This window comes from Elephantulus edwardii, unplaced genomic scaffold, assembly GCF_000299155.1.
Source record: "Elephantulus edwardii isolate Elephantulus edwardi_28Jun2011 unplaced genomic scaffold, EleEdw1.0 scaffold00135, whole genome shotgun sequence".
Classification (NCBI taxonomy): Eukaryota; Metazoa; Chordata; class Mammalia; order Macroscelidea; family Macroscelididae; genus Elephantulus; species Elephantulus edwardii.
The window spans coordinates 8,519,040-8,535,280 of NW_006399885.1; the positions used below are offsets into that span (position 1 = coordinate 8,519,040).

At 37.2% G+C, this 16,241-nt stretch overlaps 1 protein-coding gene across 2 annotated transcripts in view; it reads left to right on the plus strand.

Moving 5' to 3' along the window:
• CDK8 (cyclin-dependent kinase 8) overlaps nucleotides 1–16,241 on the plus strand; it is a 174,300-nt gene that overhangs the window by 148,147 nt on the left and 9,912 nt on the right. For both annotated transcript variants that reach the window (XM_006894119.1, XM_006894120.1), the window contains exons 5-9: nucleotides 1,647–1,704; nucleotides 3,914–4,045; nucleotides 11,540–11,683; nucleotides 14,250–14,319; nucleotides 14,958–15,030. In XM_006894119.1, coding sequence (XP_006894181.1) covers nucleotides 1,647–1,704; nucleotides 3,914–4,045; nucleotides 11,540–11,683; nucleotides 14,250–14,319; nucleotides 14,958–15,030 — 477 coding nt within the window. The remainder of the gene's footprint in view (nucleotides 1–1,646; nucleotides 1,705–3,913; nucleotides 4,046–11,539; nucleotides 11,684–14,249; nucleotides 14,320–14,957; nucleotides 15,031–16,241) is intronic.

The window sequence follows — 16,241 nt, forward strand, 5'->3', positions numbered from 1 at the left end:
GTGTGCATATATCTGCTTGGGTGTCAGTTATGGTCTCTTCTGGGTATATTCCCAGTAGTGGTGTTGCGGGGTCCCTCTTTATTCTTATGCCGTCCTTAGAGAAGCTTACCATTTATCCAAAGGAGATCACGTTTCACCATCCTTGTTTCTTGGAGCACCCTGGTTGCCCTTCCTCCAAGGGACACCTGTTTGTTCTCCTGGCAGTCCATGAAATATTCTGTTCGCTTCTCCATCACCACAGATCAGAGGCATCGGTTCTTCTGTCTTCCTCATTCATTGTCCAACTTTCAGATACCTAAGAAGTCATTGAAAAGATCATGGCTTAGATCAGGTTTAGGGAGACACTTTGTTTTGATGAATCTCCTTCTGTGTGATTTACAGCCTTGGAAACCCAATGTCAGGTCAGCTGTGAGTCTAAACTGACTCAACAGCAGTGAAGTTTACTGAGACATACGATTACGTTGGTAAAGATTTTTCCAGTAGAAGGGAACTTCAGCATTCAGAGACGGGATATTGTGTTGCTGCCCCAGCATGCCAGTCCTCCTCAGAGCAGGTCACGGAAAATCTCTGGTTCCTAGTGCCCTCACCTTAAAAACCACAGGAATCTCTAATCTCTAAATGCTTATGCCACCATTTCTGCAGTATCTTACTCTCTTGTTGGGAAGGGAACCCCATTTTTGACTTGTGGTAATTGATAAACTAGTAGATGGTAAGTTACATTTTGGTAGTAATGCCATAGTCCTCACTGTGTATGGTTGGGGAAGACGGGGATGCGATTCCCACTGTCAGAAAGCCTCTGTTAAAATCTTTACATTGATTTCAAGGTTCCTTTAATTGGTTTTTGAAGAGGCATTGCAATGTAGTTTCACTTTTATTTAGCAGATTGTTAGAATTACAGTTACACTACACAGATAGCAGGAGAGTAGGATGAGTCAACTCAGGAGAAAGCTCACCACTTATTTTCCTTTCTGTGAGAAAGGGAAATATTGCTTCTGTGGTAGCAATAGTGGATACCATTGTAGCAGATTTTTGGTATTAGATAATGCTAATATTTTTAGACATTTTAAAACTGCTTGAAATGCTACTTTTGTAAAAATTACACTTTTAACTTTTTATTAATAAAAGCAGCTCTCAAAGTTGTTCATGTCATGAAAAATGCTTCTTATGTTGGTAGTTTATTATTTAACTATATAATGAATGATACATACCTTCAGGGGTTTTTTGATAGAATATAAGGTGGCTAAATTTGTTATTTAATATGAAATCATACCTTCCCCCTTAAAGTTACAGAGCTTTTGTACAGTTGAAACAGATGGAAGGAACCACAGTGCTGTTACTTATGTTAGATGACGCTCCATAATATAAAGGCTGGGAGGGGTCTGCCCCTAAACAATAGAATGGGGCCCCGTGGAGTTTTGTGTATTGCCTTCCATATATATATATATACACGCGCGCGCACACACACACCCCCACACACACACACCCACACACACACACTAGTACTTTGGTGATTTCTTGTATTTGTTTTTATTTTTTAATAAGTTTTTTCTCTTTTAAAAAGTGGGTTAATGTTATATTTCCATATTGTCTATTTAAAAGAAAGCACTACTAGCTACTGAAAAAAACACACTATTTTGTTTCCACAGAAACCTGCTAATATTTTAGTTATGGGTGAAGGTCCTGAGCGAGGAAGAGTAAAAATTGGTATGTTATATCTTTGATAAGTCACAGCGTAGCACTTTTAAAAACTTGTACAGGCAGCTTTCTCACTTCTAAATTTTGCTATAGTAACATGCATCTATCCATATAATTCCACATGATGAAAGCCATTTGTAAAACATACATATTGAAAGTAAAAAATGTTTCACACTTTTCAAAGGTGTCAGACAATCTTCAGAGATGGAACGTTCTAATTATAAAATAAGCCTTGCGAGGCTTTTTTTATAATCCACTCCCTTCATTAAAACTGCCTTGAGAGATGAATAGCCCCCCAAGTTGGGAGGCAGCCTCACCTTTAGTAACAGGGTGTGCAGTGCACTTACACTTTGGCCATCAGTTCTGTTCACTAAACCCAGATTAGATCAATCCCTGTTCCTCCATTGACTAGTCTAGATTAGCGATTAAAACTGTAGGAGGAAACCCCTCCAGCTTGGTACGCCCCCATCTTAAATGCTCATGAGACAGTCTTTCCTTTACCGCTTGGCTTGTTGGAAAAATAAAAGTAATGGACACTCTAGCATGTTGTCTAGTAGCTTTATTTCTTTGTATACCAGGGCACATGTTACCTATTTCTGGTCTGATTATTCAGAGGCTAGAACTCTGTTTATGCTTAATAGTTTGATTTCCACCCCCCATATAATTTCCAAGTTGTGTTTGTCACATTTAGCTTGTTTTATATGTGGGTAGAAGACATATTATTACTGAATTGTTATATTAATTTAAAGGGCAGCAGGATCATGGGAGGGTATAGCAAGTTCATGATAATTTTAGATTTCAAGATTGAATTTGTATGAGAAGTATCAGCTGATTTGTATACTTCACCAACCAAGAAAAATGTTGGATGCCCTTAATTCTTCCCTATTTTCCCTTAAAAATTCCCAGACTTTCCATTTTTAGCTAGATGCTCAAAAATATTTTTATGTCATACAAACCTTGCGCATTTTTCAGTAGTGAGAGTAGTTCATAGATGTCTGAGTCAGGCCCTGTCAGCACCTGCTGTAGTGTCCACAGGTGCCTGTAAGTCCTGATACATGCTTTGCAAGGATTCTGTCCAGTTTTTTTTATGGCATCACATTCAGATGCAAGCTCCTAACATGCAAAATAGAAAAAACCCAGCGAGATGTAGTTACAGACATGCTTTTTTGCTGTAGGTTTAGGAAAATTAAGATGTTAACATAATCTAATTTAAAATGATCGTTCTGTGTAAGCTATTGGTAGAGGGTTTGAGCGACAGTAATCTTTTAAAGCAGTCACATTTAAGAAGAAATACTTGTTCTTCTCTAACTCATTTTTTAATTCTCTACCAAATTTCTGAGCTTTGGGATTTCTTGTTCTGGATTGTTCTGGTTTTCCCCCACCAGCTTCCATAATAAAATGAATTAAGTGAGTGCCTACTTCATTAAAAATGTTCTGTAGGAGAGAATAGTGGAGCTAATCAAAGCTAGTGAAATCTTAAATTTTTTTTAATAGGTAGTGCAGGTAGTTCTTGTTTTCAGTGTATGGTGACATTACACTAATATTATAAGGGATAAAGAAATGAAAGACACAAATTTTATACTAAAGGCAGCATTGTAGGACAGCCATGTCCAAATAGCTGTGTTATATTGTAAATGGTCCCAAGTGTCATACATTCTCCCTGAGTTTCTTTATCCTCAGGCTCCTCATTTGAGAAAGGAAGTGATTGCATTTGATGATCTTCAAAGTCTTTTCCAGTTTGTGTGTGTGTGTGTTTTAAATTTAAGTTAGTGAAATTCAATCCCAATAAGTGGGAGTAAATAGTGGTCCTTAAGTACTTTCTAGTCCCCTTCTAATTGGCTCCAGCAAGCTCTTCATGCATGTGAAGGCACACAGTTGAGCATCTTGCATATCATCATTCCTGTTCTCAGCGCAAGAAATGGTAGTGCAGCTCAAACTCTCTCTCCACATGGGGAATGACAGAGGAGGTCCTCGTAAGGTTACCCTCAGCCTTGGGCTGCAGAGTTTGTCCATCACCCTCTTGGAGAGCTGGGGGACAATAAATGGTTCACATAGAATGATGCTTCAGTCTGCTTTCATAGTTAGATTTCCGAAAGGAATAAGAATGTTTGTTTTCCCCTAGAGTTGAGCACATTGCTTATATTTTACAAAATGGTAAAATTAGACTCTCGTTTGCATTTGGAAAAAAAAACTTAATAGGATTTCTTTTATTTCACAGCTGATATGGGCTTTGCCCGATTATTTAATTCACCTTTGAAGCCTTTAGCAGATTTGGATCCAGTAGTGGTAACATTCTGGTACCGAGCACCAGAACTGCTTCTTGGAGCAAGACATTATACCAAAGCTATTGGTGAGTAGATGTGTCCAGCTACTGGGAATGGACACACAGTTGGCTCTGCTGTTTTCAGCAGTACGTACTTCTTGATACTTTTTATTGAAGTAATACACAAAATTATAAGTGAATTTAACACACATTTCACAGCTCAGAAGTATCATTAACATTAGAGAGACAATTAGCCCAACCATCTTTCTTTTCTGTGTAAAAAATAGACATTAACAAAAATTCTTTTTAGTAAAAAATTAAAGTTTAACTGTTCTGAAGTAAAAACAGTAACATTTAAAAACTTGAAATTTCAGATGTTTTTAACTCCAAAAGAATATTAGCTTTTAAAAACCTTACTTAAAGTTAAAAGGGAGAAAATTCTTGGAGAACAAAATGTAGGCATTTAAAAACTTTTAAAATCCACTTTTCAAATTTTGATAAAAGAGTGTTCTGTTAAGTCTTATTAGTCATTGTGTGTAGCACTTATTTCCGGTCCCCAAGCATAATTCTTCTAGTTGTTTATACATAGTATAGATGGTCCTAAGCAATGCTCAGTGATCAACACCTTTCTTCATTACTGAATCCTTGTTCTCCCTCATCTCATTTCATTGAGTCTTTTATTGGGATTTTTCTTATATGTCCTTATTTTCTCCCTAATTTGTGCTTAGCTCTGGAGGATAAAATAAAATCCCCTCTTTATGGATAGCCACACCCCAGTGTTTTCTTTCTACTCTTGGTCAGCCTCCAAGCTTACTAGACCTCCTTTTTTTTTCTGGTTACTATGGGTTGCCTTGCTTTCTGGATTCCATGCCTTATTTTGCTATAACATATTCTTGAGTAAATTCTTTAGAAAGATTTATCTTAGAGGTAAAGTTTTCGTTTTCACCTTTCTGGAATAAATATACTTGAATATTTAGCTGGGTTTGAAATTCATGGTGCTCCATCTATATTCAGTGTTGCTGATGAGAAGCCTCATGCTCATCTTGTTCTCTTTTCTTGACAGATTTCCTGTTGTCATTGTTTTTTCTTTCTTAAAACAAGATTTTTCATCCTTGAGTTTCCCAGCATTATTCTGACCATATCGTTCAGTCTTTGGTTTATATTCTCGTAACTGTGGAACATTCCTTGCAGTAATCGTTTGACTCATTCCTCTATTTTCTACTTCTTTCTTTCGTAATTAAAGTTCTTTGATCAATTCTATGGAGCTCTGGTAGCCTAGTGGATAGAGTTCTTTGCCAGCTCAAAGGTGAATGGTTCAAATTCACCAGCTGCTCTGGAGGAAAAACATAAGCAGTCTTTTCCCATGCAGTTTACTGCCTCTGAAAGCCCATTGGGGGATCAGCTGTAAGATGGTTCTAACTTGACAGCAGTGAAAGGGAGTGATGATGTCAGATGTCAACCCTCTTGGACCGTTCCTTTGTACCACTTTTCCTGTGTTTTCTGTCAACGTCTTAATTCTTTCCAAGAACCTTCCTGTCTGTGGAGCTCTCTTGAGCTAATGAATTAGAATGGATTAGAAATTGTCCTGCAAACCCAAAGGCAGGCCATTTGAATCCACCTCCTTTCTTAGTTATCTAGTGCTGCTGTAATAGATATAAATTACTTTAAAAAACACATTTATTCTCTTATAGTAACACTCGTTTTTATGTGCTGTCAACTTGGAACTAACTCAGAACTGACCCTCCAGTGGGTTGTCAGAGGCAGTAAATTATATGGGAGGAGATTTGCCCATCTTTCTCCCTCCGATCAGCTGATGGATTCAAACAATGTGCCTTTGGATTGGCAGTGCAATTCCTTACTACAACACTGCTGGAGCTTATGTTTTAGAAACTAGAAGTACACAGTCAAGGTGCCAGCTCTAGTGGAAGGCCTTCTGTCTCTCAGTCCAGGAGGAAAGAAAGTCCTTGGTATCTGCAGGCCAGGCATTCCTTGGACATCTCCACATGTCCTGGCCTTCCCTGTTATCAGGAGCATTGGAACACTACCACAGGTACAAAAGGACAAATTCCACTGCTGATGTTTCTTACTTTGTAGTACTAAGGGATACCTCCCTCCTTCCCTCCCCATATTACCTTGTAGACCACACCCTGGGTCTTTACTGTTATGGAATTAAGGAACATTGCATTCCATTCTTAATCTTCCAACTTTTTGGTGTATCACATCATGAGAGATTGCTATATAATTTCCTCCTGTATTGTACATACATATATTTTGGGGGAATCACAGTTCAGTACATGATACCTTCTTGATCTCTCATGATTGCTTTTCTCATCACATGGTCCTTTTTTTTTAGTGCAAAGATAAGCTTCTCTGGTATCTATGAGAATGGCAGTAATAGTGACTTCTGTTGTGAGGAATTCTCCATGTTCCCAGAATAGTTTTCTCTATGTCTTCTTTCAGCCACACCATTTGTTTTATTCTTATTGCTCTCTCTCTTCATTTGTTCTCTTATGATTCTTGATTGTTTCCTCATGTGTAAGAGCAAGGTTATAGTGGCCAGTTGGGAATTTGGTGTGTGGAGACCACAGGGCAGATCCATAGACAGGAGGCTTGCAGACATTTCTAGAGAGCCACATTGCCTGGGGTGTTCAAGGCCTCCAGTGTGCTCAGTGCAGTCTCCAGGGTGCTCAGTGCAGTCTAGTCTGTAAGGGTGGAATTCTTTAAGGAAGGCTACAGCAGTTTTTTTATAGTAGTGGATGTGGGAAGGATGGTTAAAGGTTCGGAATATTGTGTGGCTGGTATATCCAAGTACAGAATGTTCCCTAGTTCTTCAGAGAAACTAGCTTCTCTCTCAGCACTAGTGATGTGACCATTTCTAAACTGTGTCACCTGTTTCCTATCTTCCAGAAATAGTTTTCCTACATCTCCTGCCTCAAGCATATCTTCATACAGTGTTCTTTTCACTGAAGTCTTAGTTAAAATCCTACTGTGTCAAAGATCTAAGGTAGTACCACTCTCCTTCATCACCCTTCCATGGTAGTCTTCTGTCACTGGGCAGGATCTTCCATCCCTTGAAATGAGTAAATCTTGCTTTTCTTACTCAGCTGTATGGTTTCAAATCATATTTTATTTTACAGAAAAGATAAAGGCAGACTAAAATAAGTCAGTTAGATACGGGAATTCTCTGTATTATCTGTGTGGCTTTTTCTGTAAATACAAAATTATTTCCAAATTTAAAAAATAATTTCAAAGAAAAAGTCATGGGGAAAAGTAAAAATAATTACAGGTAATCCTGTGGTCACACACACACACATGAGTGAATACAGTAAAGGGCTGGTCTTAGAAATAGCTAAAACAATGTTACTTTTGATCAGATAAATGATTTCCCTGTTTAAACTACTGTTAGTTAGCAGGACACCTGAAAATAAACAGATGATTTTTACTGGGTAAACTATAGGCTATTATTATCTTTTTCTCCTAAGAAACATATATTTTATTGTAGCCATTAATAGGAGTTACAGAACTTGCATTGTGCAAATAGCGCTTTCCATTCAGCGCTATTAGCCATAAAGCAGTTACAAGGTAGATATCCCCAACTTCAGATGATTATAATTTTAGAAAGAAAAGACTTTTCTTCCTATTTTTCTTTCAACTCCTTCTCATCAACATCTAAATTAATGAATAACTCTTTAGTCCAAACTTTAGTAATGGTGTAAATCCAGTGGCTCTGAGGGAGAAAGATGGGAAGTCTTCTGGGGACCAGTGTGCAGTCTCAGTAACCTACTTGACAGCCAACTGGACACTGGTTCTGAGTCAACCACAGTGAAACAATGGGTGAGAGACCACCTCCTCATCAGCCAAATATGTTTGGATAAACTCTTTAAAACTAGGAGAAACAAAAGTGTGATCTAAATTGTGAGTCTTACACAGAAGAGGTCTACAGTCAAGTTGAGAAGATGGCATAAGCAAGACCAGCCCTCTAAGTTCTGGTCAGAGCACTGTCACTTGGGTGTTTGGTGTGTTTTAGGCCAGGAAGTTAGTTTTATACTCATCTTCTCAAATTGAGAATATAGAATGAATCATTTCTTAGAGATTTTAAAGACCCTTCCACTCTAAAACTCCTGTAGTTTAAATAGGAATAATCTGTAAACCAAGCAGCTTTCTGCTGCTAGCTCAGAAGAGTTAGCACCAAGGCTGGATGGGATTCTAGAGACAGCACGAGGTAGGCTTGGGGCACTGAGGTCTATAACTCTCTAGGTACGTGCTTCTCCTAAGCAAGGAGGGCACAGAGGGAGCCCCCACAGGTACTAGTGGGGAGAACCAGCCTCAGTAGGGATGACCGTCCACCCCGTAGGTCCCCCTCCAGTTGGTTTGACTTGACCAGTTCAGTCTCAGCATATTTGTCATGTATCAAATTGATTCAGAAGTTACAGTGTGAGTAATAAGTTACTTTTTTGTCTTAGATTTGCCTCTACAAATCATATATAAAGCATTTAAATATTAATTTGAAAAATAATTGTAAAGGAGCAAAAACTTGTCACCGTTATCTACCACACCATCCATGCTTCCTGTCTTCTGTGCATATCGCCTGAATGTTCATTAAAGTGCTTGTCGGGTTCCTCACACCACCATTTAAGAGACTTCACTACCATTCTGGCTTCCCAGTCTTACCTTTGAACAGTCTCTTGGGGTGGTGTAAACTTGGCTGCTAATAAAAAAGTTATTGGTTCAAGTTCACCTGCAAGTGCCTCAAAAGAGAGGCATAAGCACCTCTTCCCCTAAAATCTTAACTTGTTGCCATGGGGTAGGAACCAACACCCAGCTGACCTTCTGTAGGGTTCCAAGGCTGTGAAATCTTGCTAGTGATCGCCTTTTTCCCTGGGAGCCATTTGGGGATTCTAACCACTAGAGAGGTGGGTAAATTATTTTAAACTGAAGAAAGTAAAAAGCAATGAGAGGGAAAAATCTAGTCTGAATGAATCAAATGTTTGTGCCCACTCTCACCACAAGCAAATGTTAAGTGTCAGCTTCATTTATTCGGCTGAACAGAACTCCAAGCTGAATTATTAAACTAGAGAGAAAAAAGTGTAAGTCCATCAACATTCTTCTCCCAGGGCCAAAGTTTAATTCCTTTTAAGAATTTTTTATTTTCATTTGATTGATTTGGCTAAGAGAAATGTCTGTATCTCAAATTATTAGCCCTCAAAGCAGCCTGCAAAGTTTTAATAAATCACCTAATCTGGAGAGTTTTTTACTTGTTTTCAACAAACCCATGTATTCAGGTTTTTGTCCTCAAGTATCAACATGCCCACTGAATGTGAGGCTTTGCTCTAAGTCACACACACACACAACTGCGAAAAGGAGAATTTACTCTTTCATCAAAATAGAAGCTTGCTGCTAGTATACCTGTTCTTTAAAATAATAACAAATCTACCACTTGTGGGGTTTCCCGTCTTCAGTTTGGTATATGTAGCATAGTACCTATTACTGTCTGCTTTGCTTAGTTAGCTCAGTCACTCCATAACCAGCATCAGCATTCTTCATTCTTAAGTGCCTGAGGTCTATATGATGTTTGTAATTTGGAGTCTTTTTTTTTTTTAAAGAAACTAATAATAGCATGTCAGTGAGTGGGAAAAAGTCTTTCAAACATTGATTCTAAAAAATATATATGAAGAGAGGCTTGTTTGTCTAGAATTGGAAAATATGCTGGAAATAATTACCCCATCAACAGATGGAAAGTTCATGATTAATGCAGATCAGAATTTTGAAGAAAGGATGATGAAATTGATGAAAGTGAATGATAATAAGAGAGATACAAATAAAAAACTTGCTGGAGAAGCTAACCAGGTTCAAGAAACCATTTCCAGACTGTATTGTAAAAACAATGCCGTTTTAAGGTTTGCTAGAGTGGCGTCCACTTCCGAAATGGCTTGCCTCCGGAAACTACAAACAGTGCTCAGGCCTTCGTTCATAGGGTCGCTATGAGTCGTCTGCGACTCAACGGCATCAAACAACAACAACAACAATCTATTCATTAGTTGTTGATTTCTTTTCTATATTTTACTTTCTTCTTTGGAACTTTTCATAAGTAACCAGAACAAATTGTTCAGTGTTTTTTGGACACAACAGTTTAAGATACTCTACCATTCTTTTCTGTGTTCCTCCTTGTTTGCTGTTTTGCTCTTAAGATTAAAATAGTCAAAAGTCAGGCTTATGTAAGTGTTAATCCCTCAACAAGAGAATGACCCTCAACAAGATGGATTGACGCAGTGAGGTGTGTCAGAGATTATGAGGATGGCATGGGATAGGACAGGCAGGATTCAGATCCATTGATCATAGGGTCACTGTGAGTCATAGTAAACTCAGCAGCACCTCACAATTCATGTAAAAAATACTTGGAAAAAGAATTCATTTAACCTGTGTTTTTTGATGAGACTTATCCACATGGTGGTGTTGACTAGAATTAGTTCTTTGATATGGAATAAAACTGATGTGCAGATGTGGTGCCTTATAAAAAAACCTATAGTGTGTAGTCTTTAAGCAAATAGATGATTAAATTGTTGCTTTGAAGTGGAAATAAAAATTTATGCTTATATATGTATATGACACATAATATGTATACCTAATATATATATACACACACACACAGACTCATACATATGTATATGTATATACATAATATTATGTGTATTTCCAATTTGAGAACTTAGAATTTCTCAGTTATTTACCAGTAACAATCATTTTCTATTTAAGTGGCAGTTACTAACATTCCCAAGCACCCAGTAGTCATAAAATGATGATATCGCCCACCCCCAGCCCGTAATTCCTTATATTTGCTGCAGGTACTGATTACAAACCACTTACTGTTTTCTATGGTACCCTGTTATACCTAGTCAAGGGAGATTTTAAAAAATAAGTCAGATTGCTTGGTTTTTACAAATAATTCCTCTGAGTTTATAAAGTAAACTGACAAAATCTGATGCTGTCATTGCATGAAGAAATACTTCGAAAGAAAATCTGTTAATGTAGAAATGCTGTTTCATAAGAATATTTGTCTTAGACATTGCCTTTTTATTATTGGAAAACTCCTTGTTAGTACTAACATGGAAGCATAATTCTCAGACTTTACAATCTGCCCGAAAAAGATACTTAATCACAAAATGTGCAGTGATGATATTTTGGTGAGGACAGCTAATTTCAAGGGATGTTGGGTTTCTGTTGGTTTATTCTGTGTTCAAATATGTGGTTGAGTGCTTGTGTGTGATTCTGTGTGGTCATGTTTGGAGCGTTGAGAAACTCACCAACAGTCTCAGCTCATAAATCTGATGTAGACATGGTGGGAGGAGGGTAGTGTAATAGAGAACAGAAATGCAGATGGGAATATATATTTGCAAATAATGTTCTGTGGCATTTGGTAATTATAATTGCATTAATAGGCATTAATGTGACTTATCAGGGAAAAGAAAGAGAAAGGAAAAACCAGTCCCCAACAGAACTTAAAAATGCTTTTTCTTTTCAAAAGAAACACTTTATTTTCCTCCTTTCCTTTTTTTTCCTTTTCTTTTTTTCTTTATTTTAAAGATATTTGGGCTATAGGGTGTATATTTGCAGAACTTCTAACGTCAGAACCAATATTTCACTGTCGACAAGAGGACATCAAAACTAGTAATCCTTATCACCATGACCAGCTGGACAGAATATTCAATGTAATGGGATTTCCTGCAGGTACACATTATGTTTGGTTTTGTTTTTATTTTGTTTTTAAATTCATTGTTGTTTGAGCAAAATTACCATCATTGAAAAGTTGAACAGTTTTAACTAATGAGAGGCTACTTTTACTGAGTTCTTTATTTTTATGACTTGCATTAATTAAAGGTCCATAGAAATAGTGAAATTTGTAGAATCCACATATTAGGCTTAAAATATTTATGGATTTTCTGAATTTGAGGATGTATGTGTTTTAAAGATAAGATGCCTTTTGTTTTTTCTTGCCAGTAAAAACTCCTAAGTGAGATTGAGTAACCGTAGAGTTTTTGTTTCCAGCAACACACGTAATACTGACATTGAGACACATCTGTGGACCATTATTTCTGTGTCTAGGGTACGATACACAGCTACATCTTGTAGAGTAATAGCATTTCAGCTCTATAACTCTTATGCAGAGAACATTCTTTTGTTTAGTAGGGCTGTCAGAATATATGCAAAATCTAGTTCTCTACAAGCCAGCGCACCTGCTCTAGGGTGGGTGGAAGTAGCTTACTACCTTCCCACACCTGAGACCCCTCCCTGGCCCATAGTTGTATGTACCCTAGAGAGAGCTTGTCAGGCACCAGAATGTCTGCTTCGGGGTCCAGAATGAGGAGAATTTATGTATGTATTTGAAATAATTTTGGCCAGTAATATAACTGTTAGATACTACTTTCTTATTGGAAATTATTTCTCAAATCACTGGAACCCAGAGGAGCTCTGGTAGATTAGTGTGTAGCATGTTGAGCTGCTAACTAAAAGGTCAACAGTTTAAATCCACCAGCTGCCTTGCAGGATAAAAATGGGCAGTCTCCTCCTATTAAAGATTTACAACTTGGAAAGCCCAGTGAAAGGACTCAGAACCAATTTTATAATAGTGAAGTTGTAACTTAGGACTTAAATTTCCTATTAAATGAGGGTGTTGACTATACCCTAGTTCAGAATAACTATACAGATCTATTTCCTTTACTAAACTAGCCAACACTTCTGGATAGACTGCTCTGTTGTGATGGGAATGTCCCTGCCAGCATCAGGTTCTGTAAAGTATACCGTATCTGTACAGCAGATAGAACTCCTGTGCTCATAGAGTTTATATTGTGCTGTTGTAAGTAGAATCTTTAAAGAGTAAAAATGGCTTAGGGAAATGAGAGGAATGGCCTTTCATTTAATTTCTGAATGTGTCTTCAGATAAGGGTCATGCCATGGTGGCTGATGAGAGAATGGGAATTGAAAGGGTCTTTGTAGGAGATGATTCTTAATGTGTGGCCCAAAAGCTCCATGCATATATGGGACCTAAGAAACCAGACAGCAGAGTTTAGATTTTATGTACTACAGGATGAGAATCCATAGTAAGTTCTTGATCACTGGTGACATGATTTATGTCACATTTTAGAAAAATTAGTCTGGCAGTGGGCTGTGAAAGCCTTTTACAGAAGTGAGCTGACTGGAGCCTGAGAGGATGGCTGCTCACACCACAGTATACAGATGCAAAGGGAGACTAAAGGATGAGGTGGGAGCATTTTCATAGGAGTGTGACTGAAGGAAAGTCAGATTACTTCAAAATAACTAGCTGGAGAGATTGACAAAATAGACAGAATAGAGCATGAAGATAGGAAAATTCCATGTAGACGTTTTGAAACCTTTGTTTTGTTTGTTGTTGTTACGTGCCCTGTTTGTTATTGTTATTTGCCCTGTTTGTTGTTGTTACGTGCCCTAATAGAGTCACCAGCACTTATAGCACAATTGTTTCATTTACTGTGCAATATGTTGTATCTGTGGAGGCCAGGCAGTCTTTTTACCAGTGAACTCAATAAAAGCCAATCTCTAAAAGATATCTACATGCTTACAGGTGCTGTTGAGCTACCTGTTCCAGTGTTGTGTACTTAGTGATGGAGGAATCAAGGGATGTATTTGAGGAGTCTTGATTCTGACAGAAGTCATTGAAGCACTGTGAATTTACCTATTTAGTAGCTGGAGTGGTTTTTGAAAATGTTATTGAAACTAGCCAAGACAGCAGCTGACTTCCACGTTACTCTAGTTACATTCTACCCTTTTCTACTTCAGACAGATGCCACTGCTTACCCTGGTTATCATTATAGCTAAATAAACGTCATAAAAGGGAAAGACAGGAGACCCTTATCATAAAAGAAGTTTGGCCTCCAGCTCCTGACTGACTAGATTGATTGTTGGTATAACCAAGGAATTTTGTTGGGAAATGGTGGCTTTTGAAATACTTATTACTTATTTTTCTGTAACGTATTCCCTCTACCTACAGAAATTGATGCAGTTTACAGTAAAGCATACAGAAAGTAGGCAGATAGGCTTAGAAAGATCAAGAGAGCGATCTGTAGCTGCACAGGGAAGACAGAATTGGATATATATAGTTTAAGCTAAGATGTTTACTGAAGCTGAGCCTTTTATGACATCTTGAGTTTCCATGAAGGTTTAAAAGTATAGAAAATGTCATGAAAAGGGAGGTAAAGTTATTAAATTTCTTGTAAAGAGGAACTCAGACAATATAAAAATATTTCATTATATTTCACAGATAAAGATTGGGAAGATATAAAAAAGATGCCTGAACATTCAACATTAATGAAAGATTTCAGAAGAAATACGTAAGTGTGAAAGAAAGTAGATTTTGTTATTTTTCTAGTGTTAAAATAGAATGCTTAATATCAGATTTTTCTAAAAAGTAAGTTTATTTATTTACTCTCCTAAATATTTTACTTTGTGATGGTCTTTTCCCCTTAGTATTATCTTTTAGAAACTAGACCTCAGTGTAAAAAAAATGTAACTGAGGAAACAGGAAATCTAAAGTGAACCATCCTTGCTAACCTACATTGTGTAGTAATTAAGCAAGTAATATTTATAATGAAAGATCAGGGAATTGGGGACAGGCAAGTTTATAGTCTTAAAACGACAGTATTTTAAACTCGGAATTAAAAAAAAAAGCGGAATTAAACTTTTGGCCCATATATTTTAAACAAGGCCATTATTATAAGATATAATAACTGTGGAAGAAGCTGTTAAGTAGATGCTTTAAGTGAAAGTCTCCTACCATTTTATCAGTGATGTCCATTCAAAAGTGAACACTGCAGGTATTGACTTAAATTAGAAACTGCCATGCTAATCGCCATTCTGATTATATATTTTCTGGCAGTTATGATCAAAATACTTGTCTTTGGGAGGACTTAGGCCAAAGTAAAATTAACCTCAAACCTAACAGAGATATGTCATAATATTTCTCTTGTAGGTATACCAACTGCAGCCTTATCAAGTATATGGAAAAACATAAAGTTAAGCCAGATAGTAAAGCATTCCACTTGGTAAGCATTCAGTCATAACACTAATAAAATATTGTGAGATTCCCTCCCAAAATAATGACTTGTCCAGCCTGAGGTTGTGAGTGGTCACAACACTCATGGGAAATGTGGGTATCTTGTGGGCACTGTGCTTTGTCCAGCTAGCGTTTGGCCACATGATATTTTCTGAGGGTAATAATCACAGCAAGACTGTTGAGTGTTTTCTCAGTTGCATTTCTTTTGTTCATCCATTTTAAATATTTCAGAAAATGGGTTTCTAGAATATATTTTGCATACTAGCTCTTTGTAAGATTGCTTACAAGAATTTTTTTACCTCCCAAGAAACACATTTTCATGGTAGCATTTTTCTGAGAGAATGTGAGAGATGGAATAATTATCATTATGTATTGGCACATGCTTTGTAACATATATAAAAAAACCACATACACTAGAAAGGAAGCTTGCGATAAGATTCTATTCACTTATGACCCTGGTGGCATAGTGGTTAAAAAATTCAGCTGTTGACCAGAAGGTTGGTAGTTCAAACCTACCGGCTGTTCCCCATTAGAAAGGCGAGGCAATGTACTTCTGTAGGGATGTGTAGCCCTTGAAACCTGAAGAACAGTTCTCTATCCCGAGAAGAACTTAGTGTTAGCTGCTTGATGGCATTTGACTTTTGGGCATTTGTTATGGCCAGCTAGTCTTTCTCAGTTTTGTGTTTTAAAAAATGTTTTATAATATATAAAAAGAGGATTTGAGAAGCGGATTGGTTTTGTTTGGCTTAATTTTCTTTTCTAAGTCCCAGTTTTAAAATGAGTCCATCAAATGCGAGCTCTTATCTTGAGGGGCTTATACTTTCCTTTGTCATACTAGATTGCTTGGCACACATTGTTTTTATCTCTCTTTGTTCTGTTTTCTTCATCTCCTTATTCTTATATTACATGGTACATTTGATCTTATATTTCTTAGCTGAATAGCAACTTTAAAAAAGCAATACATTATCCAAATAATGGCTTATTATGATAAACTTACAACAGGATCCAGATTGGAAGGTTAAGTTAGAAACTTCAAAACCATGGGCTTAATCATTCTGACAAAATAATGATAGTCATAGAAGAGTACAAGTCATGATTTAGGGGAATTACCCTTAATTTCCCTCAATTTCCTGCTGCTCATTATCATCTGAGGAGAGCTTACTGCCATTTCCCCCAAAATGTCAGAAGTTTGCCGAAGTG